The sequence below is a fragment of the Rhyacophila brunnea genome, unplaced genomic scaffold (assembly GCF_057557595.1).
Source record: "Rhyacophila brunnea isolate RB1 unplaced genomic scaffold, BYU_Rbru_1.0 scaffold_10, whole genome shotgun sequence".
NCBI lineage: Eukaryota > Metazoa > Arthropoda > Insecta > Trichoptera > Rhyacophilidae > Rhyacophila > Rhyacophila brunnea.
The window spans coordinates 26,556,609-26,584,536 of record NW_028232752.1 but is presented as its reverse complement, the minus strand read 5'-3'; the positions used below and the strand labels follow the sequence as shown (position 1 = coordinate 26,584,536).

The window sequence follows — 27,928 nt, the reverse complement described above, 5'->3', positions numbered from 1 at the left end:
TAATATTAACAATGACGATTTTAATAATGCATCGAAAAGCATAAAAGGTTGAATTTAAAAAAAATAATGGCGAATGAAAATGTTTTCATTTTTTAGATATGCCATTATTCGTTTTCAAAACGATTAATAAAAACGTAGGTATTACGCTGATGTCAAAAAACTTTTAATTGTTCTCTTTCATGAAAAAAATGCGAAAGTAGGGTGTGTAGTAACAAACATATATATAAGATACCATCCACCATGTTGCTTTACGTTTCATATTAATAATGCCAGCTTTCCTCTTGTGATACTAGTGTTTGTGTTGTGTAGATTTTTCTCATCGTCGTCGTCGTCACCCCAAAAATAATGTCAATGGTAAAGACTTCAATTAATGCCTTTTTACAAATACTCATCCATAAATATCATATTCCAGATTGTATTTTTCAAACGATCACCAAGCTATTTTGGAATCGCACATGACAAACTATCTCAAAACATAGTTTTATTTTAAATGGGAACAAACTAAGTTTAATTACTCTGCTATTTAGAAATTAATATCTTTCCCTCATTGTTAGAAAAACTTATAGATAAAAATATTGACGCTTTCATAATTTTCATAAAACTCTGATTAATAATGGATTTGCATAATAAAATTCCACACAAAAATAAAGTCAGGATAGGTTATATTATAATAAGTATATATTAATGTAATTTATTAAAATGTAATACTTTTTCTTAAAAAATATTCATCTATTAGTAAATATATATTTTTACACATCTATAATGTATTTGGCTATTTTTACACAAATAAGATATTTATTTCGCTAAAACCATTGATAAAAGTTTATACAAACATCGAATATTAATTGAAAGTCTTTTTTGTATCATAATTTACATATATTACTTAACACATATACTATAACATCAGGGTAGAGTTATTTAAATTATTGCAAAATTAATCATGATAAAAAACATTCTAGTAATTCGAACATAAATTAATACACTTTTTAAAAATATCGTTTTAAGCGATAAAATCTATTATTACTATTCAAAGGGTTGAGTAGGTACTAATAAGATTAAAACAGTACTATCCGTTAAATAATTTTTCAATACAGAATGATATTGTTGAAAAAACTCTGAGCCCGATCGTTTATGTTTCATTTGTGAAGAACGCTGGTCTTTTAGTATCAGAAATATTGAATATCTGTTACTGTTTTTCTTCGATTTTCATACAAATTATTATACCTGTGAAGGTTTTATAAGGTTTTTTATTGGCACGATTATAAATTAAATGTTTACGGGCCCAGATATAGGTACTCAAAGAGAATCAACATAAAGTAATTGATTACATATTATGCGATACTAATAACGTTATATTGTATAAAGAATTTCTTCATAACTGTTATTATCCATTATCAACAGGAGCCAATCCACTACTGGATGAGTCTTTTTACTCCTATCGGTATCCAACTCTTGATCGAGCGATCGAATGAACAACTTAATCATTGTTATTGTGGCATACTAAATGTTCGTTAGTTTTTAGTAGCATAGTAGTAGTATTAAGTAATGTGATGCAATCGACTGTTTACAATACGTGGTTGTAGCAATTCGTTGTACCCACTGGGTTTGCGATGCATATACATGATGGTTTGAGATGGTAAAACTATAATCATCGGTACCATAGACTGATGGGAGGTGAATCCAAATAGACACACTGATTGAAATAAAAAAATATTTGAACCTGCAAACCATGGGAAAAAAGGCGAGCTATCCAGTCTCTGAACACGTTTCTAATAGCAAACAATATCGCTAAAGAAAAGTAACGCATGTCGAAACTTTACAGAATTGTGTTTTATTAACCCAAGAAAATGAAAAATGAATGCTCGAACATCGCATAATAGCGAGAAAATGCATTTTTTTTAAGTAACAAATACTCTGCTATTACAAAACGATGTAGATGCAACTATAAATTAACCAGATAATAAATTTATAAAATGTTAAAGCTACTGTATGTAAATGTAAGTTACTTTTCTTTAGAAGATCATTCATGTATTCTACGTAAAAGCAATTTATTCTATTTTTAGCGATAAAAATTGTTTTTTGTAATAATTCCCATAATTATATCATCTATATCATATCTAGTTTCATGAAGCAGTATTGTTTATATAACAGTACTAAGTAAGCTCATTTTCGTGTGGGTTCAAACCAGTTTTTGAGTCGTTAGTCCCATTTCATATAACATCGATTGTAACTAACATCTTTTAAGGTGAAAACATTTTTTTAATTGCTAATAAGTGTTGACAAAGTGTATGATCTTGCTCCCTTGTTAGTTGGTTCTTTATATTTAATCAATCTATCAAAATTATACTAAGCGGAATATACAAACATCGGATATTATTTGGATTCAATCATTAAACTTGATTAACTCAAAACTCATCAATCATGCTTACAATAATACCTATTAATATGACGTTATTACTATCGCATATATTTTTTATATTGGTAATAACTTATCTAAACAATATCTACGCATTTTATAGACTTACTATCCAGCACACAATAGCATTTGTCCAAAAATGCTTAGATTAACAAAAAAAATAGTATACTGGTTATTATTTCAGTGTAAAAGAAAGTGAATTGTATCGGTATTAAATTAAGAGATCGAAAGAAGGCGTCGAAATGCAAAATTACTGAAACAATTTCGGGTAAACTTTATACATCATGAATTTATTTATTCCTCCGCGTCGGCCTCCGACGTATCTTGATTTGTCCTGTAATCTCTTTCGGCGTGCTGAAAACAACAGACACAAAATGTTTTAAAAACAACAAAAACGGTTCCACGTTGAACAACAAAATAAAACGAAACAAAACAAAAAATAAAGTCACAGGACTTTTAAGTGAGATATCAATGTCTAAAAAGACAAGTTTCAGAGAATATTTTGATTTAAACGTTTAGAGGGTAGAATAAATTATTGATAACAGATCTTTGTTAAAAATGTCAAGACATGTCTAGTTAATAAAAACAAAATTATTAAAAAAATTAAATAACATGACCTGTATTAAACTCCTGTGGCTCTACTCTGCACAAAGTAATATGATAGTGATCTTGATTTTGTAGCTAATTACTGTAATAAAAACTGAATAATTTTGTAAACATTATGAGCTGTCAACTTTTTTAAAATATTACTCTGTCCACCTGTTGCGTCCACCTCATAATTTAATTTTAGTGCTACGTTTATCATGTTATATGTATGAATGTTATATATATATATATATATCTTTCTGTGAATGGTCATGTTGATTAACTTTCATACAAAAATTTATCATGGTTATAATATTAGATCGGATTCTTCTTTCTTTGTATAGTATGTGCAAATATTTACTATTTTTTCTCCAAAATGTCTATATGGGTCATGGGCCTACGCAGAGTGAGTATTATCAGAGTTCTTACTCTTGATCAAACACGAATTAAAAAAAAACAACATGTTATGTTAAGGATAGCCGTAGCTCACGTCTTTGGAGACGAAATTTACTCATTGTTGTGCTCAGTGCTTGTTTTCTAAATCTATTTTACTCTTAGAGCTTTTCTTATTGCGTGAGGTTTGAGCTTTCATTATTTGCGTGGTGTAGGCACTGGCCGCCTTCAACATTGTTGGAGAGCAATGGAGATAATTTTTTCTCCATTACCCTGAATATTATACAAACTGGACATATCAAAACTCTAAAGGTCCTTTTTAATCTATTCAGCAATTATAGTTATGCTCCCCCAATGCATCACCGTTTCTCTGGCCTTATCGACGTTAAGCATTGTGACACTAATGTATTCATCATTTCTATGTACCTAGCTCATACAGTAGAATCATTAGAGCCATTACTTTATAAATATTTCTTGAAAAAAAAACTTTACCTCGTACGGCAACATATACATATCGGATCGGCGGCCAAATCGAAGGCGCATCGAAGGAGCTCGGATATCTTTTCGTAATATAGCGTTGTCATCTGATTGGTCCTGAAAAATAAAAGCATGGATATATTTTTATGAAGTATGTTTTCATAAATATATATATTTATTTGTTTTATTTATAACATATTCAGTATGAAATCCTTAATTAATTATATCGTGTGTAATATAAACATATTTTATATAAAATCATAGTAGTTAATGGCTAAACTTTTTTTTTCTATTCGCTTCGACGTAGTCATAGTCAAGCAGTAAGTGCAAAATACATTCTATCAAAATCTGTGTTTACAGTTAAATCAATTAATACGTAACAATGTTGTACTCCAAATAATAGACATAAGCTTCGAAATACCTACTATTCATTGTAAGGAATCGAAAACCTAATTTTAATGGCCTCGTCAAACAATATTGTTGAGTATGCATCACTTCAGTTAATCGTACAGGGATAGAAACCAAAAACAGAGCAGAAAGAAATCGCATTTCCTGGTTATAGAGTTAGTGGTTCGACAATGCACAGAGTCACATTTCAGAGCCGTAATGGATACAATGAAGTAAAATAATGAATATATTCGTTTAGATTCTAAACGATTATACCTAATTTAGGAGAAAAATTCACATTTAAAGAACATCTTGTACTATAAATCACGAACAATAATGATTTTTTAAAAGCTACCTAGTTTATTTATACTTAATATTATTATTATGGTTGTGTGTTAAATCTTTTATTGTAATAATGAAGAAGATGTTTGTTGATTTGTTGCCTTGTAGACCCAACACATTTGCACTAATAATGATATTAAGATCACTATAAATACTATAAGCTCGTTCATATTTCGGGAACGAATTATAATGTCACTATTGACGGTTAATTTTTTCCATCTTTTACTTATAGTTATAATTGCTAGTGTATCTAATATGTATTTCAAACCCAATTTTTTAATACTACAATATACCACGAGAAAACCATTTACAATAGTGAAACAGTTATCATTAAATTACATAAGTACATACATTAAAATATATTATAACTTCCAGTAATTAATATTTAAGTTTTGTTCGTTTTTATTATACACTCATTTTTGTAACGATTCTAAGATAACTCATTTAAAAAAATCCCTAACTTAGCGGTTGTAGTTCTAAATTATATCAGAAAGAAAGGGTTTATTATTTACGGTTTTAAAAAAATGTCTATAATTATGTAAACTATTTTGTTGTTACTGTGAACTCGTAGCTCATGTTAATACTATTTAATATGTGCGATGTATTTACCCGAAATTAAATTATAATATACAATTTACTTCAAACAAACGTGTTACCTAATACAAAAATTGTATTCGTGTAAAGAAATAATAAAAAAGTTAGATTGCCCGATATGTATCTAGTACCATTATATTTAATTGAGCAAGATTCACACTAAATAGTGTTATATTTGGGAAGGAATGTATGCTTCAAAAGAATTCACTATCGTAATAATAACTGTATAGTTCAAAACAATATAGATAGCAATTTTATTTATACACGCATTTGTCAATGTCAAAAAAAATGTAAAGTGTAATGTTGAACTACAGAAAAAAATATATCGCGTAGACATGCAAGATTGTAAATAATTGGTAATTATTTTTGTCCAGCCAACAAGAAAAATATCGACTCGTTAAAAAATGTTGGATATCGAAGAATAATACTGTGAAATTTAATAAAAGTTTATTTTTTTCTCTCTACAATGTGTTATGTGAAGTGATAGTTTATTGGGTGTCAAAAATTCTCGACACTGCACAGTGCGCTGAATTAAAAAAATATTTTAGCGATGCTTACAATGTTAAATGGTTTTTAAAATAACTAAGAGTGTAAACTAGAAAAATGTTTGTGTTAGAACGTATATTTTAAACGCATGGGATGTTTAAAGGGAAAAGTGTACGCGGAGTTTGCTCAATATGTTACGGCTGTGTCAACAAGTTCCCGTAATGAACGAGTGTGGAGGAAACGAATAGCTGCAATGAAAAAAATGATGATAAAAATGTAGGAGGGGGGACAAATTTGGCAGCCATTAATAAAATATATTTTTTTTATTTTCAGTCATGCTGTATCTCATAAAAAATGCACACACCAAAAACTGTTTGATTTTCGTGCAATGTAAAACAATGCGGATGGTAATAATTCTAATATTAAAAAAAGCCATTACATTATAGTTTTGACACGTATTTTTATATTAAATTTTGATAAAAGGTTTTTTTAAATTAAAAAAAACTATGTAGATAGGTTACCTAGTTTTTCATTTGAAGCGCAATACCAAAAACATGAACAGTTTTGTATAAAAACTTGTTAAAAATGTTAGTGAACGGTTTTTATACAATTATTCACATTCTCACGTACATGATGTATCTTGATCTGAACTAAGAATTAAGAATAGATTCAAAAAGTGAATTGACCGTGACAAATTTAATATTTTGCATACAAAATCAGTATTTCACGCATTTTCAGCTTATTCGCACTGGTTCTGAGGTACAGATATATTATGGAAAATAATACCTAATCGTAATAATTATTGATATATTATATATACCTATTTTATTGTCTGTTGTATAATTTCCTGAGAATGTGTCATAATCATTTTAAAAATGTCCTAATTGACGTAAGTTTAGTATTGATTTATAAATCAGTGGAATAATATAAAAATAATTATTTTAATTACTAGGTTTAATGTACAATACAGAAAATACTATAGGTTAATCAGGGATCACATTTTTAGAAATCTTTTGAAGGAAAATAAAATATAATATAATACACACTATTTTTTAATGGTGATTTAATGTTTAAATTGTTCAACGTAGTTCCAGATATAGATCACACGTTTTTTTCCAAAGCTGAGATAATCATTCTTGAAGTTTAGATTTACAATCGACAGAATTGTGTTCAATTAAAAAAAATCTCTCATAAAAATACGGATCACTAATTTTAACGTTTGTATTTTATTATAAATTCTATAAAGAGTTTACTAAAATTTGTCATGCATTACATTTTTTTGTATACAGTTTGATCTATTTATTTATTTATAACTCTATATGCACCAAAGAAAATGTCTATCGGTCTAATTATACAATTTATTATGTATGTATTCAGAAAAATGCTCTACAATGCGCTATAATATACAGTACATATTGTATGTATAAAGTAAGCTGTAATTATTAATTAACAAAAATGATGTAATTTCTAATAATAACAAGTCCTAGATAATATAAAATATTATCGAAAAACTACACTCAATACCGCATAGCATTTTCTTGATACTTAACCATGATTTTTCGTATTTTTTTCTCAATTTGTGTAAATATTCAACGCGTGCTTTCCCGTGATAACTACTTATATTGACAAATTTTAAATAGTCATTTCTTAATTATAACCTACTACGTGAAAATCCCGTCTAAGAAAAAGTATCTGAATTCTTTTCTTATTGAATAAGTACTTTATGCTGGCATATATAACAATTTAGGAATGTGTCATTGTAAAATAATAAAAAATGTTGCCGAAAGTTCTCCTATACACATTTTCCCCAATTCCTTCATCATTTTGTACAACTACCAAGTTTTTTTTTGGTATGGGCACTTCTATAATATATAATTAATAAAGTCATCCAAATAGCCAAAATGTCTTCAAAATCTTCCAATAACTCTTTTTAGTACAACCACAATATTAATATGCGCATCTAATTTAATTAATATTTATTTTTTTCAGTGCGTGATGCGAATGCTAGCAACGCTATTTTCATATTTTGTTTTGTTCATTTTTCATCAACTTCAAAATGAATTACTTTGATGTTATGTACGTGTTTTAAAAATCTGTGCATTTTATTATAATATATACCTATCTGTTATGTAAAAAATCTATAAAATGAAAAAAATACGCATGTTTAATTTAATATTGATTGTTTTTCTTTAATGAAAATGCAATATGATAGAAGGAGACAATAACAATTTTTTTTATCATGTTAATAGGTATGTAAAATAATATCGTTATCATTGTACAATTCAGATCAATAATAATCATTGCCATAGTTGCTACTTTATAGGAAAACATAAAAAATCTTATACTAAACACTTTCTCCCCTTAATTATGACAAATATGAATCATCAGTACGTTTTACCTAACGTATTTATTTGAGAGCAAAGGTATTAATAACGTATTATTGTTTTACTTAAACTTTTGACATAGGATTTTGTTGTAAACAATTTTCGCCCCTATTCAAATGTCATTCATTGCATTTTTAAACAGAATATGATCCCACTCTACTATGCATTATTTATACGGTGACCTTACTTGACAACAACTTGTATTATCAGTAGGTACTATACGGATAATATTTCATAAGCAAAGAAAACATTACATTCAAATCGTACTTTTTGTCTTTCTCGAAATACGCGGTCGTATATTACTTTCAATTGACGAAAGAGATGTAAATAAATAAGAAGATAATTAATTATCTATAAATAAGAGTCCTTACATTCATGGGGAGTATATGAGGTACGGCTGTCTCGACCGATCGTCTTCCGAAGCGCATGCGTACTGGGGCACGGATTTGTCTTCCAGGGAAAAGTTCCTCCTGCAGCTCTTCAAGGTCACGTGCTTCTTGGATTGGCTGTGAAAATATATAACTATTTAATATACACATAAAAGATAATAATGAGAGTTGTACAACGTGGCATGGTTGGTTGAATGTTGGGCATAACGCGGTAATACTAAACAAATATATTTAGACAAACAAGGACACAATATATTTATGTGATTTTCTCAAAGCCTGGGTGTTTGTGACCGTTTTATTTCTATTACTTAATACACTAATATCATTGGGCCTCTTGACCTGTTGTAGTGATGTAGTGATGTAGTGATATATCTATATATATACCTACATATATATATTTTTTTATTAAAAAAATCACGAATGAATCTTTTATTTTTAGTTTTCTATTATCTGAAAATTGCTTAGATAGGTATCCAATTACATAATTTAAATACAATCTTGAATTGGTGTATACTCTATCTTCTAAGAATTAGAACATTACCATGAAACCTGTTCTACAGTGGTGGTTTAATGCCGGGTACTCATTAGCGAGCCGTAACTGTGACCATTGCAGATACAGTAACCAGTATGAACGCCAAATAATTAGTTCGCGAACCTAATAAATAATTATTACGTATCTATAGTTGGTTAAAATATCTGGGACGATTACAGTTACGGCTCATTAATGAGTACCCGGCTTTAAATACGTGGAGATCTGTTGCGCTAACAGCCTTGGATGTACCCATGTAAAAATGTTACATATACGATAAACCGCTTATTACAATATAGGTATCATAATTTTCAATGCTTTCATTATTTTTTAAACTAAAATGTCGATACATGCGAATAAAGCGACCGCATCGTCATGGAAATCCGCCATTACGCTCAAACATTGTAATATTTTATATTCGTTCCTCCATTCACTGCCCTTTATTATGTGCCACCATTCTCATGTAACGCATGACGTGCTTACCCACACATGGCTTCACAGGGTATCTGATTTGTAGTAAATGGCCATAGGCGCTGAATCAATCTTAATCGGGCGGAAATGTGGCTAAGTGAGACTTCGTCTAACAATGATGATAGTGATGAATATAAACATGATTAATTTGTACCAATGATCATAGCGTGATTCACCGATAATCTAACACAAATACACGGATATTAGTAATCACATTTTGTATTCAGAAGTAAACATCATGTTCCACGTTTTGATTTAAAAAAAATGTAAAAAATCATTCATTATGCGATCATTTAAAAGCCACATTGTTAATTTGTATTATAATGATCGATTATACCGTTTTGATTGCGGCAATTTTGCTCAACTCATAATTTGGTCGATAAAGTTGGACTTTGTCAAACATTTTTTGATCAAACGGTCATTTTTTTTCAATTTTAGTTGATTTAAAAAAATCGAAACACGCCATGGAAAAAATCTACAATATAAAAATTCCAACAGGACCAATATAATCTTAAGAAAATCTATTTTCCGGTGTTCATAATATATACTACTTATAATTTTATGATATATTCTGGTTTCTTATGTGCTTTGGGGCTCATTTATTGAACTAAATAATAGTTGTATAAATAGTTTAATGGTATTATATTATTTATGAGCATACATTGATAACCATAAAAAAATCAGATAGTGTTCTGATATAACAGTGGATTTTAAGCAACATATGGGCCAAACGTGTGACAGACTGGAAACCACAAACCACCAAAAGCCTTCAGAACGTCCACCGACAGAAGATAATTTCGCGGGATGTGGTCGACGTAGATGACAGCGGCATGGAACCGGGTGGCCAAAAGGTAAAAAGGGTGGGTCAATGAATTCGTAGTTTATATACTAGTAGGTGACAAAAATCGACTCAAATTTTATGGATTTATATTAATAGATTTTATACGTATATTATTTGTATAAATTACAATAAAAAAACATCATCGAAAATTGATAACATAAGGTGTAAAAGAAACAATAATATACGTAAATCTCGTAAAACAATTTTCCTTAAAGTAAAAAAGTATATTATTAGTATCATGCTCAAAAGCAGTCTATATAGGCAGTAGGCATCGATAGAGTAGAAAAAAATTTAACAATTTTCTTCACCTAATATATCCTCTCTCTAGATAAAAGACACATTGTAAAAATAACATGTGATTTTTGTCAGATGCAAGACACCATAATATAAAATTTCAAGCATAAAAAAACTGGTCATGTCCAGCAAATAAACTTTGAAGACTTTGATGCGAAGACATCTATCTATCTGGTTGTAGAAGTGATGAAAATTCAAGTGGCGGTGGATGTATGGCAGGTATTTCAATATGAATGATGATGAACGAATTCGCACTAACGGCTTTCGAGAATGGTGGTTTACCATTACATCACCGTGTGATAATTGATAACCCTTATCATCGTGATTCCTTGAGAAACATAATAATGTTAATTGGATAAGTTTTTGCCGAGCATGATTTTTTTTTGTGGTGTAATATTTTCTTCATCGAAAATACACGACTGTATTATATAACAAAGCAATATTGTGGCACGTGTACCAATTAATTGACGGTAGCTCAAATTTAGAATATCTTTTGAAATTTTAACTTATATCAGAATTGTCTCCTATTAGTGGCTTATAAATAGCAAATATAAAATTATAAAATATCTACATGTTTCAAAGAGAAGTAAACACGTTTTTATAATGTGATATTTATATAAATATTCAAAAAAATTTAGTAGAAGAAAACCTACACGTAAAAGTATTTATAAAAATACATAATTTTGAAAAATCTCATCACATGCCAATTATCAAAATCAAAGAAAAAATTTGGACCCACTGCAATTTGAATGCACATATTCCACTGTCTAGTTGACAGTTTTTTTCCGTCTATGAGGCATACGAATTTATTTTGTTATCCTAAGTATTTCAAATTTCGACCATGGAAGGTTTTGTATTTTAATCAAGGTGATAATATTAGTAACTACATTATAGATAGCGCGGAAGAAATTTATTGATGACACCCTTGCACTTGCAAATATTTATTATTATATCTTCTTCTTGATCATGCACTCATGGCTGAGGATCGTGACCACATTTAAATTTCGCCATCCTTTGAGCGACCAAGACCTTCCATCCTTCTTGATCTTCCGCTTCTCTGAGGGCAGAATGGATGGTGCCCCCAGTCAGCTCTTTCACTTGATCGCTCCATCGCACAGACTCTCTTCCTCTGCTTCGCCTTCCCTGGAGGCTACCCAAAACTACCAGTCTCTCCAGGTTGTCCGGTCCGCGCTTGACAATATGTCCAAAAATCTGCAGAATTCTTCTCAGACATATTGTCGAGAGCCGTTCCTTTATCTTCAGTCTCTGGATGATTGACTGGTTCGTCCTGTGCTCCGTCCAAGAAATGCGAAGCATTCGGCGCCAACACCACATCTCAAAGGCATCAATTGCCTTCCGTTCTCTTGCCTTCAGGGTCCACGACTCGACTCCGTATAGAAATATCAAGAACACTAATGTTTGCCCAACATCATTTTTGTGGCAATCGAAATTCCCCGATCCTTCCATATAGTGGTATGGCGTGTCATCGCATTTTTTGCAATCTGTGTGCGTTTTCTTATTTCCGCTTCGCATCCGCCCTTTCCACTGATGGTCGATCCCAGATATACAAACTCGTCGTCTTTTTCGACTGTTACTATTTTGTAAATATTTAATACTGAATATACACAGAACTTCAGAATGCTAAATTTTCATTTTTGAAAAAACACATAATATACCCATTATGTTTTTTTAATTGGCTTTACAATCCGATGTAAAATCTGAGTCGCGTCATAAACAGGTTTTCGTAACCAGTAAGTGTCACGAAAAATGAACATCGGTTCTGGATTAAATCACGCATTGAAAAAAAAATCATATTGAGTCATTTCCAGACCCGACATTCGAACCCGAAACCCACAACCTCTTAATCAGACACTTTCCCGTTCGGCCATCGTGAGCGTAAAATAATATTTGACGTAGTTTCATTACCGTGATTAATTATAAAGCTGGAAACCTTATATTGGCGATATTTGAAACACCGCATATAACGTATTTTTTTAATAATAAGATTTGGAAAAAAACTGATAATTTAAATTAAAAGTATTTTTATTTATATTCAAGTATCAGTCACCATAATCATAATACGTAATAATGCATTTGTATTTGTTTATTTTATAATATTGGGTGCCTTCTTATAGTAAATATTTCTTAGTATATTCAAATTCCAGTTTGTATAATAATATGTTATGTTCGATAAAGGGATATACGTAATAATACGAGTATAATATTTCGGTAAAATAAAGCAGTTATGTAAAAAGAGAGGATATTCAAATTGGAAATATTTCGTCCATGTAAACGGGGTTGATCAAATAAAAATCGACTTCGTCAAAAAGTTTTTGCCAATCACTATTTTTCTGTATGGATTCCGAAAATCTTACGCTTGAAAAAGGTCAACAAGACACACAAAATCATTCAAAGACACAATAATAAACTTACTTATATTGTACGTCATCTATAACATTCATTATATTGATATTGTGTGGACTCAATACTTCACAAGGAACATTATTCAATAGTTTTATATTTTTTTTTATAGTAAACTCACAAATAAAGTTACAAGAATGAACTTACGTACATTATGATATCGATAGCAACAAATAAAATATTATATTATTATTTATACGTAGATCATTCTAGGAAAATTTTAATTTTATTGAATGCTAAGGAAAACTAGGGACTTATTTTAAATGAGATTTTAAGGGTAAACCTGAAAATTTAATATCATTTTAATATCATTAAAAGACAAATGTATTTTTTACAGAAATAACAAGACCAGTTAAATTTTTAAATCATTCTCATACACGTGAAATAAATGTTCTTTTCATGGTTTTGTAACGAGCTGGAAACTGGTATTATTTTATTGGGAAATACTTTTCCATACGGCAACCATAAATGGCTCTCCTGCCGATTACCTGCAACAAAGCACTCCACTTACTCTGCAGCTCTCGGTACAAGTATTTGGCGTCTAATTTCAGCCTTCAACACTTTTACTTACCTATCTACAACTTGCTATATAACTTTCTACGACAATTAATCCATCTTCTTGGGCCACTCGATAAGACATCTTTCTTGGCGAGTGAATAACAACTAGACCAGTGATTCCCAATGTACACCCCACCGGGGGGCAATTTGAATGTTTTGGGGGGCAAAAAGGTATCTTGAAAAATATCATTTGAAGACAAAACATAGCACAAGGATCGCTTTTCTTCCGAGTTGTACATTTCACATAATATACATATTTACTTACGAAAGTTAAATTAAATAATTACAAGATAAAAAGAACTTTCTATATGCCACGTTTTTAAATTTTCTGTTGAATCATATAAACTTGACAATTCTATGTTTTAATAAAAACTTTCAGACAAACAAGAATACGAGCTAATAAAAACGTGGTAAGATAGTATTGCCTACTTGTATTTTTTATTTGAAGCAATTCATTTTTTCAGAATGGGAGGACATGGAGATTGGAGGTTTTGAAGTGGAGCTTGGCAGAAATGAGGTTAGGAGACACAATTGTCTAGTGACTAGACAAATGCAATTATAAAACTGATACCTGAGTCGCACTAAATAATTACAGGGCCACCCTAGAATACGCTAAATAGACTACTCGAGTTTTGTCGAAGTCATGACAGAAAAGAACAAGGGATCGAGAAGAGTGGAAGGGGGTAAGTCAGGCCTATATACAGCAGTTGATTGACCCCAATTGTTGAGTATCTAATGAATATCGTGAATGAATATATATAATACACTAGTATAACGTAGTAATTTAAAAAATGTGGAGATTAAAATTAAAATTTAAAATATGTTAAAGAAAAAAACACTTATAATAAATTATGTAATTTATGATTTTTTTTTTGAACTTATTTCACAATGAATGTACATATACGAGTAATTTAAATTTAATACTAACCAGTTTCATCCTGATAGATATTATAATATAATGACAATGTCTGTTACGGTGGAACCGGCCATGTGTTTGAATTATAAATAAATTACTTAAAAAACACAAAAAACAATGTTTACATATTGGAGAATTTTTTTCATATAAGTAGATACCACGTCTTTTAATCTAGTATTAACAAAAGAAAACAAAAACAGTTTCCATTTTTCAATCATGTCAAGCGAGTAAAAATTAATTATTTTTTTTATTATACCATTAAATTCTGACCAATTAGAATTTAACTTCAATTTCCAACAAATACCGTCAGTCAATAGTATATATACATTATACTGTAAGATAAAATCTTGTGATTCCTTCGCATATCCATATGTATAGTTTATAGTGTAGTATTTATAAGCATATTATATAAATCACTGCGACGTAACTTTGTTTATGTATATTAATAAAATACGTATTTTTCTTACTGCTTCTGGCGGCATCATCGGATCAGTACGGCGACCGAAGCGAAGGCGCCTTGAAGGAGAGCGAGCTGACTTCCGCGCCATCTGGTGAGCAACTTCCAAAGCTCCGTGATGCGCCAATATTTCCCAAACTTCAGGAAATGCACCTGAAATAAAACAAAGACACAATAAAATTAACTCATCTATTTTATATCAGCACAAATTTATTATGTACGGCGAATCAAGTCTCAGTTGTATTATTCACGAAGTTAAAATTTCATGTACTTATTGGTCTCCAAAAGCTTTTGAAAAACAAAGCCCCCTCAAAGATAATCAAAACATTTACTACATACACTAAGTTTTTATATTATATCAATCGTAATGCTAGGCACTCAGTACAATATAATATATAGTAACATTTTCGAGATGAGTCTCGATAAGAATCTTTGGATTGATAAAAATAATAGCATTATCTGGAGATTGAAAGATAACATTGACTTTATTGGGGTAAAATATCACATGGCATAGTATAAACTCTCTGCTGGATTGGCCACGTCAATAAAATGATGGAGGAGTTACCATTAAAGCAGGCTGTATACGCATACCCTGATGATAATTGAAGATATGTAGGATTGAAGCAGTTGTGCCATAATTAATTTGACAACAACTTTCACGAAAGCTGAATAAGGAAATAAAATAATAATGGTTAGTACTTTCCCATAAAAATCTCAATCAATTCTCTCAATATTGACTAATTACTTATGGTCTGATCGACCGAAATCCATCCCGCTATTGACGCGTTGGACATATCTGTTATAGAAATATACTACATATTAATCATACTTGTAGAAACTGTCATAAGATAACAAAACTAAAGGAAATCTCACTATCGTAAGTAAAAGAACCCAATCAAAACTATATAGATAAAGACAACATTTGGCTTAATATCTATTAACAAAGTTTAAGCCTTATTGGGGAAAAGTTATAAGGGCAAGTAACTTCGCTGAGGTAAACACGTTAGTGTGATTTTCACATGTGAATTTTGATTACATTAAAACTTTTTTGGGGTAATAGGTCTTTGTATTTGTCACCTTAATGTATTACAATATTTTTGTTACCAAAAGTTCACTTAGTACTTTAAAATATGAAATAGCTGATTTAGGATTATCCGTCTGTTATTAGATACATGGGTAAAAATATTGAAATTTGAAATAGGAATTACTTAAGTGGAATACGAAAATTAGAAATAAAAGTTTAATTAAAATTCGTGTTTTTATTAAAGCCACTTATTTTTAAACCTGCTATGGAAAGTGCTGATTAATAAAAATTCCATTTTGCTAGAATTGTTGCCTGACATTTGTAAATAATGTGATAGTTTCGACCAATTTTCCTTCGTTCATTTGATCAAATAAGTGGTTAGGTACGAGAAATAAGGAAGAGATATTTTTGTTATTTTGTTCATTCACACGCGCGTGCGACCAACTGAAAATACGACTATTATTATACCATCTGGTTAGCGTAATCAAAACCGTCTAATGTGACATTATTGCAGCAATAAATTGATAATTTTGTTCCTAGCACTTATCTTTAAGTCAGACACAAAATTGTGTTTTCGCAAAAAAACAGCAGATGTAGGTAGGTGCATTTAACCTTACCTGCTTTCAATATATTAAATAGATAGGTAGCACAGAATCCGATTGCAAATATTACCACATTTTCAAACACTTGTCACACATGTCTATAAATAATAGTTAATTTTGTCGTAATTAGGTAGGATGCATATGGCTCGATCGGTAAAACATTGACCAGGATCTAGTAGAAGCGGGCTCAAGTCCTTTTCTCGTTACTTGTAAGTGTTTTCAAATTATGCATGTTCAATAATCAATGTAACATCCTCAAATCTTGTGAATTATTTGTTGAATAAAAAAAATAGTTCAGGAATCAAGGTAAGTGTCTATTATTGATACCTTGATTTAAAAACCAAAAAAACTGATTGCCTAAATTAACTCAATTTATGAAGCACTTCAGATATATGAATACTGGTTAATTTTATCGTAATAAGGTAGAACGCAGATAGCTAAATTGGTAAACCACACTGACTAGAATATAATGGATTCATGTCCTAGTCCTCTCCAACGCTATTTAGTAAATTGTTTCCAAGTTATATATATTAAATAAAGAATGTTATATTTTTGAATCTTGTGAATTGTCTTTGAATAATAGAAAATGTTTATTGTATCTATTTGACATTGGAGCATGATGAAGTTTACTTAAAATTAAAAGATTATAATATTTCGTGACCAAATTTGTCTCAAATTTCATTCCTTCGGTTAATTTTAGGTTACAATACATATGACATTGGCTTCTCTGTGTGCGATTCCTGGTGAGGTCACAATACGTTTACGTGATTTTACTGAAGCCTGAATATTTTTGTGATTGTTTCACTACTACCACTATACTACTTTTATTTGGTCTCACTGCAAAAAGGAAACACAGAAACGAATTTTTATTTAAAAAAAAAAACTCGAAAATCTCTCTCGTAATCTCGTAATCAATAATCGCAAACAGTGTTATATTCATATACCTACACTCTAATCTTGTATCGGAGAAATTTTAATTGAATTTTGAAGACACAGGATAAAGTTTTATGAGACATTCCAAAGAGTGTAAGTAGCAGGCGAACAACAAGATATTCCTTCAGCGAACGATCGAAGTGGAACTAATTTGTATGCAGTGATACCGTATTTCTCAGTATCACAATATTCACTCAAGCAATAGACAGGGAAGCTTAAACTGTACATAGAGCAGTGGCGAAAGGCATAGTTTATGTAAGGGAAAGTTTAGTGTGCACTATTTATGTCGAATTTTTACAGCCTACCTCCATCCCTATCTATATAGAATAAACTTAATACCACCATAACAAGAAAATGCACTGTAAACATGTATTATCGTGAAAGTTGCAAGATTACATGCATGAATCAAAAAAGTTCGGAAGCTTCTGAATTTTTACGCGACAGTTGGGATTTGTTCGATATATCCACTTGTGAACCTGCCGGTAAAAAAACGAACTATACCGCGTAGACACTCATTTAGAGGTTAACCGATTTTCTCGACCTGTCAAATAGTACCATAAAATGACAACATTGCGTCTTGCTTACTCTTGAAGAATGCGATCGGCGAGACAATCAGTACTTTTACGTGTAAACAGTTTTTATCGCGATAGTTTAAAATACACAGTATTGGTGCAAGTAAATCCATGCACATGTACATGCGCTCTAAGGGTGCAATTTTGAATCGAGCACATTATTGTAGAATTCAGAGATTTCAGAGATTATTTTCAAATTCATTTAATATTCTATAACTGCACTGTAAGTATTTGTCAAACTATTATGAGAGTTGTTTTCTTTCATGACACGATTAAAATAAATGATCCCTCTTTTGCGTGTAAACAGTTTTTATCGCGATAGTTTAAAATACACAGTATTGGTGCAAGTAAATCCATGCACATGTACATGCGCTCTAAGGGTGCAATTTTGAATCGAGCACATTATTGTAGAATTCAGAGATTTCAGAGATTATTTTCAAATTCATTTAATATTCTATAACTGCACTGTAAGTATTTGTCAAACTATTATGAGAGTTGTTTTCTTTCATGACACGATTAAAATAAATGATCCCTCTTTTGCGTGTAAACAGTTTTTATCGCGATAGTTTAAAATACACAGTATTGGTGCAAGTAAATCCATGCACATGTACATGCGCTCTAAGGGTGCAATTTTGAATCGAGCACATTATTGTAGAATTCAGAGATTTCAGAGATTATTTTCAAATTCATTTAATATTCTATAACTGCACTGTAAGTATTTGTCAAACTATTATGAGAGTTGTTTTCTTTCATGACACGATTAAAATAAATGATCCCTCTTTTGCGTGTAAACAGTTTTTATCGCGATAGTTTAAAATACACAGTATTGGTGCAAGTAAATCCATGCACATGTACATGCGCTCTAAGGGTGCAATTTTGAATCGAGCACATTATTGTAGAATTCAGAGATTTCAGAGATTATTTTCAAATTCATTTAATATTCTATAACTGCACTGTAAGTATTTGTCAAACTATTATGAGAGTTGTTTTCTTTCATGACACGATTAAAATAAATGATCCCTCTTTTGCGTGTCAGTTTATTATTCAAATTTAGAACTTGCGTTAACGTGAATGTTTTCACTCATTTTAATTTACACGGTATTAGATACATTAGGTACTTTATAGGGGAGGGGGATGAGGCGTTAAATAATTATAAATGGCAGCATACATATCCTAATTAATAATTAACAAGAATTTTCATACTTTTTCGTACATCCTTGAATGGCTATACCACCAAGTAATATATAAAAAAACATTCTGTTTATATAAAACTAATAAAGTTCGGAAGGCAATTAAATATTTTTCATCTATGATGAATTTTATCTTTATCTTACTAGATTGCTTCAAAGTTTGCTTGATTCGATAGATAGAATCTATTTATAATAACATCAATTATTGAAAACGGCATTACCAACATAACTTTTCAATATTATTACAAGTTTGCAACATGCAATCATACTCAGTTAAAGACTGCAAAAGTAAAGTTTTTCAGATATATTTGCATTAATTTAAATAAGTACCCATAATATGCAATTTTCAGTTATCTAGTTTTAATATTATTATGCAACGTGGGATAAAAATACATTTTTATTTTTGTATAAAGCTTCTTAAGCATAAGAGGATTAGAATAATAAATGCATTACCATTTGGAAATCTACAATCCGTTTTCATTAAGAGAATAATTTCGTCATTAGCAATGGATTCGGGGGTATAAACGTCAAAGTTTTAGCTAATTAGGGTGAAATAAACCCTAATAAAATATACATAATGTGAACTGAAGTTGTAATTATTTTATAATATTTACAGTAAATGATATTCAGTATTAATTGTACACTTATCTATAACATTTTACATTTGATATACCTATGTGTTCAAACAAATCGTTATAGATATCGATATATTCCACTTGCGTGAGAATGAAGTTGGGTGGACGTTGTTTTATAATAAACAAAAGTAACATTTTTAAAACGTGGTAATGAGGATAGCATGGGCAGAACATAGCACCGATGTATGCTTGTATTAAAGTATGTAAGTTTTCAGACACACTTTGCTAAGGATTAAAGAAGGGGGTGGAAAATGAATGCCAATATAGAGTAGCAACCAGGCAAAATATTTTTTTGGAAAGCCATAGCATCCGCCATAAGGCTTGCAGAGGATATTGAAAGATGTGAAAATGTATTTATTATTCGTATTTTAGAGTGATCAGGATTTTCAATCACGAGAGTGATAATGAAAGCATAAACTAATAATAAGGCATATTTGAAGAGGAATTATGAATAGAAAACGTAGAAATTAAATTTGTAAACACTAATTAAATGATGTCATATAAAATTGAATGAATAAATAATAATATCTATGTTAGACACCAGCTGGCAATGAAAATGTCTTGCGTATGTAAAAGTATTCTACAGGACGTCACGAATGTCTTCTAAAACCTTCGGATATATCTTTCTCATGCTTTGAAAAAACACCACAATAAATAATATGCACGTATAATTTTATTTAGCTTATAATTATTTTTAGTGCGTAATGCGTAAAATGACAGCAAAATTGTTTTCATTTGATCTGTCATCGACTTCAAAAACAATTTTTTTAAATTGGAACTCCCGTGCGCTGTAATGCAATTTTTTGTAAAATGCCAAATTAAATACCTATAAGATTCATATAATGTGCAAATAACTATTTTTCTAAGCTTATAAATTTAATACTTACATAATTATCTTGTGGGCATTTAAAAGTATTGTCTGGTCTTGAAAAGGCGATTATCTGGTAGAGATTTGTCTTAAGCTGCAACAGCATAATGCGGCTGTTTGCCTGCACCAGACAGTGATATGTAAAACAAACGCAATGCTTTCTTATCCAACACTTCGAAATAATTGAATTAATATTATATTAACTCTACCAAAGCAAGAAACGTAGCAATTTTCATAAACAATTCAACATAATATTATGCTAGTAAAGTGTATACCTCGTAAAGACTTTACTGAAATATTTATCTTGTTACATTTTAAATTTAAAACAAAGATTTCTATCTATGATTTTTAATTGGTACTTGAATAATTATTAGTAGGTACATCTATAAAACATAATATTATTCTAAATTTGAAGTACCTAGCTATATTTTTATTTTCATATAATGTTGCTAAGACAAAGAGTAAAGCGTGTTGCAACTGTTATTAAATGTGATAAAGTATATAAATTATTATTAATTTTTACTTACATAACCAATTAATTATACACCAAATTTAGGGTCTAGGACAATTTGGCACCGGACAACTGGACGCCACGGAATTCTAAAATAAATAGACGTTAGGTACTCATAGGTACTTTAAAAAAATATATTCAATATTATTATTTATACTTCAATGATTATATTATGATTTAATAGTTGATAAGAATGTAAATATCCAGACGTAAACAATGATTTAATCGTGCATATGTTTAAGTTCCAACGAAAAAAGAGTTTTTTATTTAATATAAAGCCTTAGGCATGGTAATTCTCAATCCGCGATAAAGAATACATTATGTTAAGAGTAAAATGAATTCAAACTACTAAGTAGTAGATAGAAACTGATTAAAATACCTCGTCTACACGTGTCTACGACAGTGCGGCGTCCAATTTTCCGGAGGCCAGTCGTCCCATTCCCCCAAATTTACTATTTCAGATGAGAATTTTTAATAACTATATTTTAAAATACTTTAGCAGTATCAGTAAAAAGATACATGCGTATGAGGTTCCACAAATAAGTAAAGAAGTTCTCACACTTAAATTGTTTTTTTTTTTTTTGGAAAGTTAGGAATACAGATTTCAAAAAAAATGTAGTACCTAATTGAGGCAAGTAACAATATAAAACAGTAAATACTTGTTATATGTACATAGTTATTTCTATGCCAATAAATAGTTCAAATATTAATTTGACTGACAGTTTTATTTTAGATTTCATTCGCATTAGCAAGAAGATATTTACCTAAAAATCGTATATATAAAAGCTTTTCTGTGGGTCTATTCAATACGCAAGGCCACTAAAGTGATAAAGTGATAGTATTTACGGCTAACTAGGGTAGGTTTGTATGGAGTTATTAGCACTTATTGTAACAATTACAATAAGTTGGTTGGTATTGTTGCAATAAGTGCTATATTTTAACAGTGTGTCTCTTGGCTGTGATAAAATTTAGAGCGAAAGCGAGAGAGAAAGACAGTTTTGACTGATGAGACGGCTTACTTATTGTAACAATTATAATACCTCAATACATAATGTATGTAATAAATACTATCACTTTATCACTTTAGCGGCCTTGTGTATAGAATAGACCCGCTGGTGTCTGGAGCAGTAAACTGTTTCAAACGTGTAGTCCTCTTATATCTAATATTCTCCCACGAATTTGACCTTTGATATATATATTTAAGCTATTTGATAATACATTTGTAATTCAATGACGGTGCACTGCGTAGAGAAAAGTCTTTATTTATATATAACTGTACAATAGTATTGGATGGGCGGGACACTTCCAAAGGATGAGAAATTCCCACATTCTGAAGAAGATACTCTATCGATTTTCAAGGAGAAAAGAGATCCGTAAGAATACGAGGAAAATTGGGAAAGAATGCCAAGAATCTGCTGTTGGTGAATGGATGAAAGATGCTGAGAAGTGATTATCGTAGAAACGAAAGATTGGGGAGGCCAGGAAAAAATCTTTTTTGAAAAAAATACGACACCCACTGCGATTGCTAATATGATCGCCAATTAATAGTAACTCGATTTGGAAAGCGCTTCAGAGAGTATTAAGAGCCATTAGATAAAATTTGTCGCTATTAAGTATGATAGTGTTTTCAAAATTATATTATGTTCAATATGTTTATATGGAAGTGTTTTGAAAACTACTTTTAATTTAAATTATTTATTTCATAAGTGGATTACCTAGTCCGTATGAATTAAATCATTGAATAGAAAAGAATTATCTTCTTAATCTAATATATAAAAATTAATATTTGTGTGTTTGTTTGTTCGTATTTAATGTGCAGCCATACCGTTCATCCGATTGTGATAAAACTTTGTAAACTTATTGCTTGCACTTGCGGGAAGAGTATAGGCTATACTAATATATAAAAATGAATGTCTGTCTGTCTGTCTGTCTGTGTGTCTGTCCCGTATGCGTTCCTATACCATTCATCCGATTGCAATGAAATTTTGGTAAGTGGTTGTATGCATGCATACCCATAAAGGTTTCTGAATTAGAAAAATCATCATCTTCTTCTTCTTCTTCATTATATTTTCTTTTATTCGTATGGTTCCTATACCATTCATCCGATTGCAATGAAATTTTGGTAAGTGGTTGTATGCACACCCATAAAGGTTTCTGAATTAGAAAAATCATCATCTTCTTCTTCTTCTTCATTCTATCTTCTTTTATTCGTATGGTCCCTATACCATTCATCCGATTGCGATGAAACCTTCATCAGTTGTTGTGGTAACACCCGCAATGGTTTTTGAATTAGTACAACCATCTTCTTCTTCTTCTTCTATTCTATATTCTTCTATTCGTATGCGTTCCTATTCCATTCATCCGATTGCAATAAAATTTTCGTCAGTAATTGTGCCAACACCCGCAAAGGTTTCTGAATTAGTACAACTATCTTCTTCTTCTTCTTCTTCTTCATTCTATCTTCTTTTATTCGTATGGTCCCTATACCATTCATCCGATTGCAATGAAACCTTCATCAGTTGTTGTGGTAACACCCGCAATGGTTTTTTAATTAGTACAACCATCTTCTTCTTCTTCTATTCTATATTCTTCTATTCGTATGCGTTCCTATTCCATTCATCCGATTGCAATAAAATTTTCGTTAGTAATTGTGCCTACACCCGTGAAGGTTTCTGAATTAGTACAACCATCTTCTTCTTCTTCTTCATTCTATCTTCTTTTATTCGTATGGTCCCTATACCATTTATCCGATTGCGATGAAACCTTCGTCAGTTGTTGTGGTAATACCCGCAATGGTTTTTGAATTAGTACAACTATCTTCTTCTTCTTCTTCTTCTATTCTATATTCTTCTATTCGTATGCGTTTCTATTCCATTCATCCGATTGCAACAAATTTTTCGTCAGTAATTGTGCCAACACCCGCGAAGGTTTCTGAATTGGTACAACCATCTTCTTCTTCTATTCTATCTTCTATTCGTATGCGTTCTTATACCATTCATCCGATTGCAATGAAATTTTGATCAACTGTTGTGCTCACGCCGCAAAGGTCTCTGAATTGTTACAACTATTTTCTTTTTCTTCTATTCTATCTTCTTCTATTTGTATGCGTTCTTATACCATTCATCCGATTGCGATGAAATTTTGACCAGTTGTTGTGAGCACGCCCGCGAAGAGTTCTGAATTAGTACAACCATCTTCTTCTTCTTCTATTCGTATGCGTTCCTATACCATTCATCCGATTGCAATGAAACTTTGGTGAGTTGTTGTGCCCTTGCCCGCAAAGGTTTCTGAATAACTATAATCATCTTTTTCTTCTTCTATTTGTATGCGTTCTTATGCCATTCATCCGATTGTGATGAAATTTTGACCAGTTGTTGTGCGCAAGCCCGCGAAGGTTTTTGAATTAGTACAACCATCTTCTTCTTCTTCTATTCGTATGCGTTCCTATACCATTAATCCGATTGCAATGAAACTTTGGTGAGTTGTCATGCGCATGCCCACGAAGGTTTCTGAATTAGAAAATCATCTTCTTCTACTATTCGTATGCGTTCCTATACCATTCATCTGATTGCGATGAAACTTTTGTCAGTTGTGTGCGGTTTCTAAATTATTATTATATAACATACAAAGTTTGTTGTTTGTTTGTTCCATCCAATTTTGATTTTTTTTTTTACTACATATTTATAACATTAATAACGTTTTCATATTTTGGATTCGATTTTAATTTAGTGTTCTTATGTTTGACCTTTACTCCTATTATAATTATTTTCATATTGCCATATTGTATTACACAGATATTTTAATATTAAAGAAATAATTACCTCTTATTATTTTTCAAATATCTAAGATAAATATAACCACGAAGCGACCCCGTGCGAAGCCGGGTACTTCAGCTAGTAATATATAAAAAATAATATTTGTTTGTGTGTTTGTTTGTTTGTTTGTTTGTTTGTTCGTATTGAATGCACTGCCATACCGTTCATCCGATTGCGATAAAACTTTGTCAACTTATTGCTTGCACTTTCGCGAAGAGTATAGGCTATACTAATATATAAAAATGAATGTCTGTCTGTCTGTGTGTCTGTCCCGTATGCGTTCCTATACCATTCATCCGATTGCGATGAAATTTTGGTAAGTGGTTGTATGCACACCCATGAAGGTTTCTGAATTAGAAAAATCATCATCTTCTTCTTCTTCTTCATTCTATTTTCTTTTATTCATATGGTTCCTATACCATTCATCCGATTACGATGAAATTTTGGTAAGTGGTTTTATGCACACCCATGAAGGTTTCTAAATTAGAAAAATCATCATCTTCTTCTTCTTCTTCATTCTATCTTCTTTTATTCGTATTGTTCCTATACCATTCATTCAATTGCGATGAAATTTTCATCAGTTGTTGTGGTAACACCCGTAAAGGTTTCTGAATTAGTACAACCATCTTCTTCTTTTTCTTTATTCTATCTTCTTTTATTCTCATGGTCCCTATATCATTCATCCGATTGCGATGAAACTTTCGTCAGTGGTTGTGCCAACACCCGCAAAGGTTTCTGAATTTGTACAACCATCTTCTTCTTCTCCTTCATTATATCTTCTTTTATTCGTATGGTCCCTATATCATTCATCCGATTGCTATGAAACTTTCATCAGTGGTTGTGCCAACACCCGCAAAGGTTTCTGAATTTGTACAACCATCTTCATTTTCTTCTTCATTATATCTTCTTTTATTCGTATGGTCCCTATATCATTCATCCGATTGCGATGAAACTTTCGTCAGTGGTTGTGCCAACACCCGCAAAGGTTTCTGAATTTGTACAACCATCTTCATTTTCTTCTTCATTATATCTTCTTTTATTCGTATGGTCCCTATATCATTCATCCGATTGCGATGAAACTTTCGTCAGTGGTTGTGCCAACACCCGCAAAGGTTTATGAATTTGTACAAACATCTTCTTCGTCTTCTTCATTATATCTTCTTTTATTCGTATGGTTCCTATACCATTCATCCGATTGCGATGAAACCTTCGTCAGTTGTTGTGGTAACACCCGCAAAGGTTTCTGAATTAGTACGACCATCTTCTTCTTCTATTAATTGTATGAGTTCCTATTCCATTGATCCGATTGCAATAAAACTTTCTTCAGTAATTGTGCCAACACCCGCGAAGGTTTATGAATTAGTACAATCATCTTCTTCTTCTTCTATTCGTATGTGTTCCTATACCATTCATCCGATTGCAATGAAATTTTGATCAAGTGTTGTGCTCACGCCCGCAAAGGTTTCTAAATTGAGACAACCATTTCTTCTTCTTTTTCATCTATTCTATCTTTTTCTATTCATATGCGTTCTTATACCATTCATCTGATTGCGATGAAATTTTTGTAAGTTGTGCGCACACCTGCGAAGGTTTCTAAATTAGTATTATATAAAATACAAAGTTTGTTCCATCCAATTTTGGTTTGTTATTGCATATTAATAACATTAATAACGTTTGCATATTTTGGATTCGATTTTAATTTAGTGTTCTTTTGTTTGACCTTTACTCCTATTAGAATTATTTTCATATTGATATATTGTATTACACAGATATTTTAATATTAAAAAAATAATTACCCTGTGCGAAGCCGGGTACTTCAGCTAGTATAATATAATAATTTACTATTTTGACTTTGTGAAAGAAAACTTTTGCCAACAATAGAAAAATTTGTACTAAATAAGGAAACTAGTTAGTTATACAGTCTTATCTGTTGTACTATTTTGTGGTCCGTTAATTATACGATTTAATTCAGTTCATTGAATTGGATAATTAGGTTTTATAATCCAAAGACAAATCTCTTGAATGAAGTCAACTTTATATTTTGTAGATAATAAAACTATGGTATGATAAGTAATGTCATACGAACTTATTCTAAATAAATTCATAATTTATGATGCTAATTAAATTGGCAACACGAAAACGAATGTGCGCAAGTTATTTAAGGATTGTGAACTTTAAAAAATAAATATGCGGCAGTAAATTATTACATAAACGACAAATTAATCAACACCCGTTGTTGATTAATCGTTATTCCATAAATACTCACATTATTGTCAAAATTTCACAAGGCTTCCTTACCTTGGAGAATTTTCCCAAAAAATGTAAACAATACGTAGCAGCGCGTAGCAGTATGACATAAAGCTGTTTATTGATTAAATACGAAATATTGAGTGGAAATATTATTCAATGGTAACTGTGTGAAAATAAAATAAAATCTATTAATATTAATAATTTAAAGTAAATTTTTTAATTAACTGTTTGTGCGTACGTAATTTTAAACAACTCCAGTTACATACATACACATATACATATAGTATTATAGTCCGGAGTAGGGATCCCGAGCTATTTTCGATACCTATGTATCCCGGGATTGATAAACATAATCCCGGGATTTCGGGATTGATTTTTTTTATCAATTTTTATGGAAAATAAAATAAAAGCGAAAATAAAACAAAAAAAATACTTGTAATAAAAAATAACTACATTAGAAATAAACTGAGTTTGAATGAAGTTTCATTTATACCCATGTGTAGGTTGCCGATTCATTTTATTTTTTCACATGAATTATTAAAAATGAGAAAGATTGGAAAAAAACAATGCTTCGCACTTTTAACAAAG

At 30.7% G+C, this 27,928-nt stretch overlaps 1 protein-coding gene across 1 annotated transcript in view; it reads right to left on the bottom strand.

Annotated features, from left to right (window-relative positions):
- Positions 1-1,207: 1,207 nt before the first annotated feature.
- sNPF (short neuropeptide F precursor) overlaps positions 1,208-27,928 on the bottom strand; it is a 157,662-nt gene continuing 130,941 nt past the window's right edge. Inside the window, exons 4-7 of the mRNA XM_085952710.1 lie at positions 14,951-15,093; positions 8,436-8,570; positions 3,887-3,988; positions 1,208-2,770 (exon numbers count right to left, since the gene is read on the bottom strand). Coding sequence (XP_085808836.1) covers positions 2,711-2,770; positions 3,887-3,988; positions 8,436-8,570; positions 14,951-15,093 — 440 coding nt within the window. The 3' untranslated portion in view covers positions 1,208-2,710. The remainder of the gene's footprint in view (positions 2,771-3,886; positions 3,989-8,435; positions 8,571-14,950; positions 15,094-27,928) is intronic.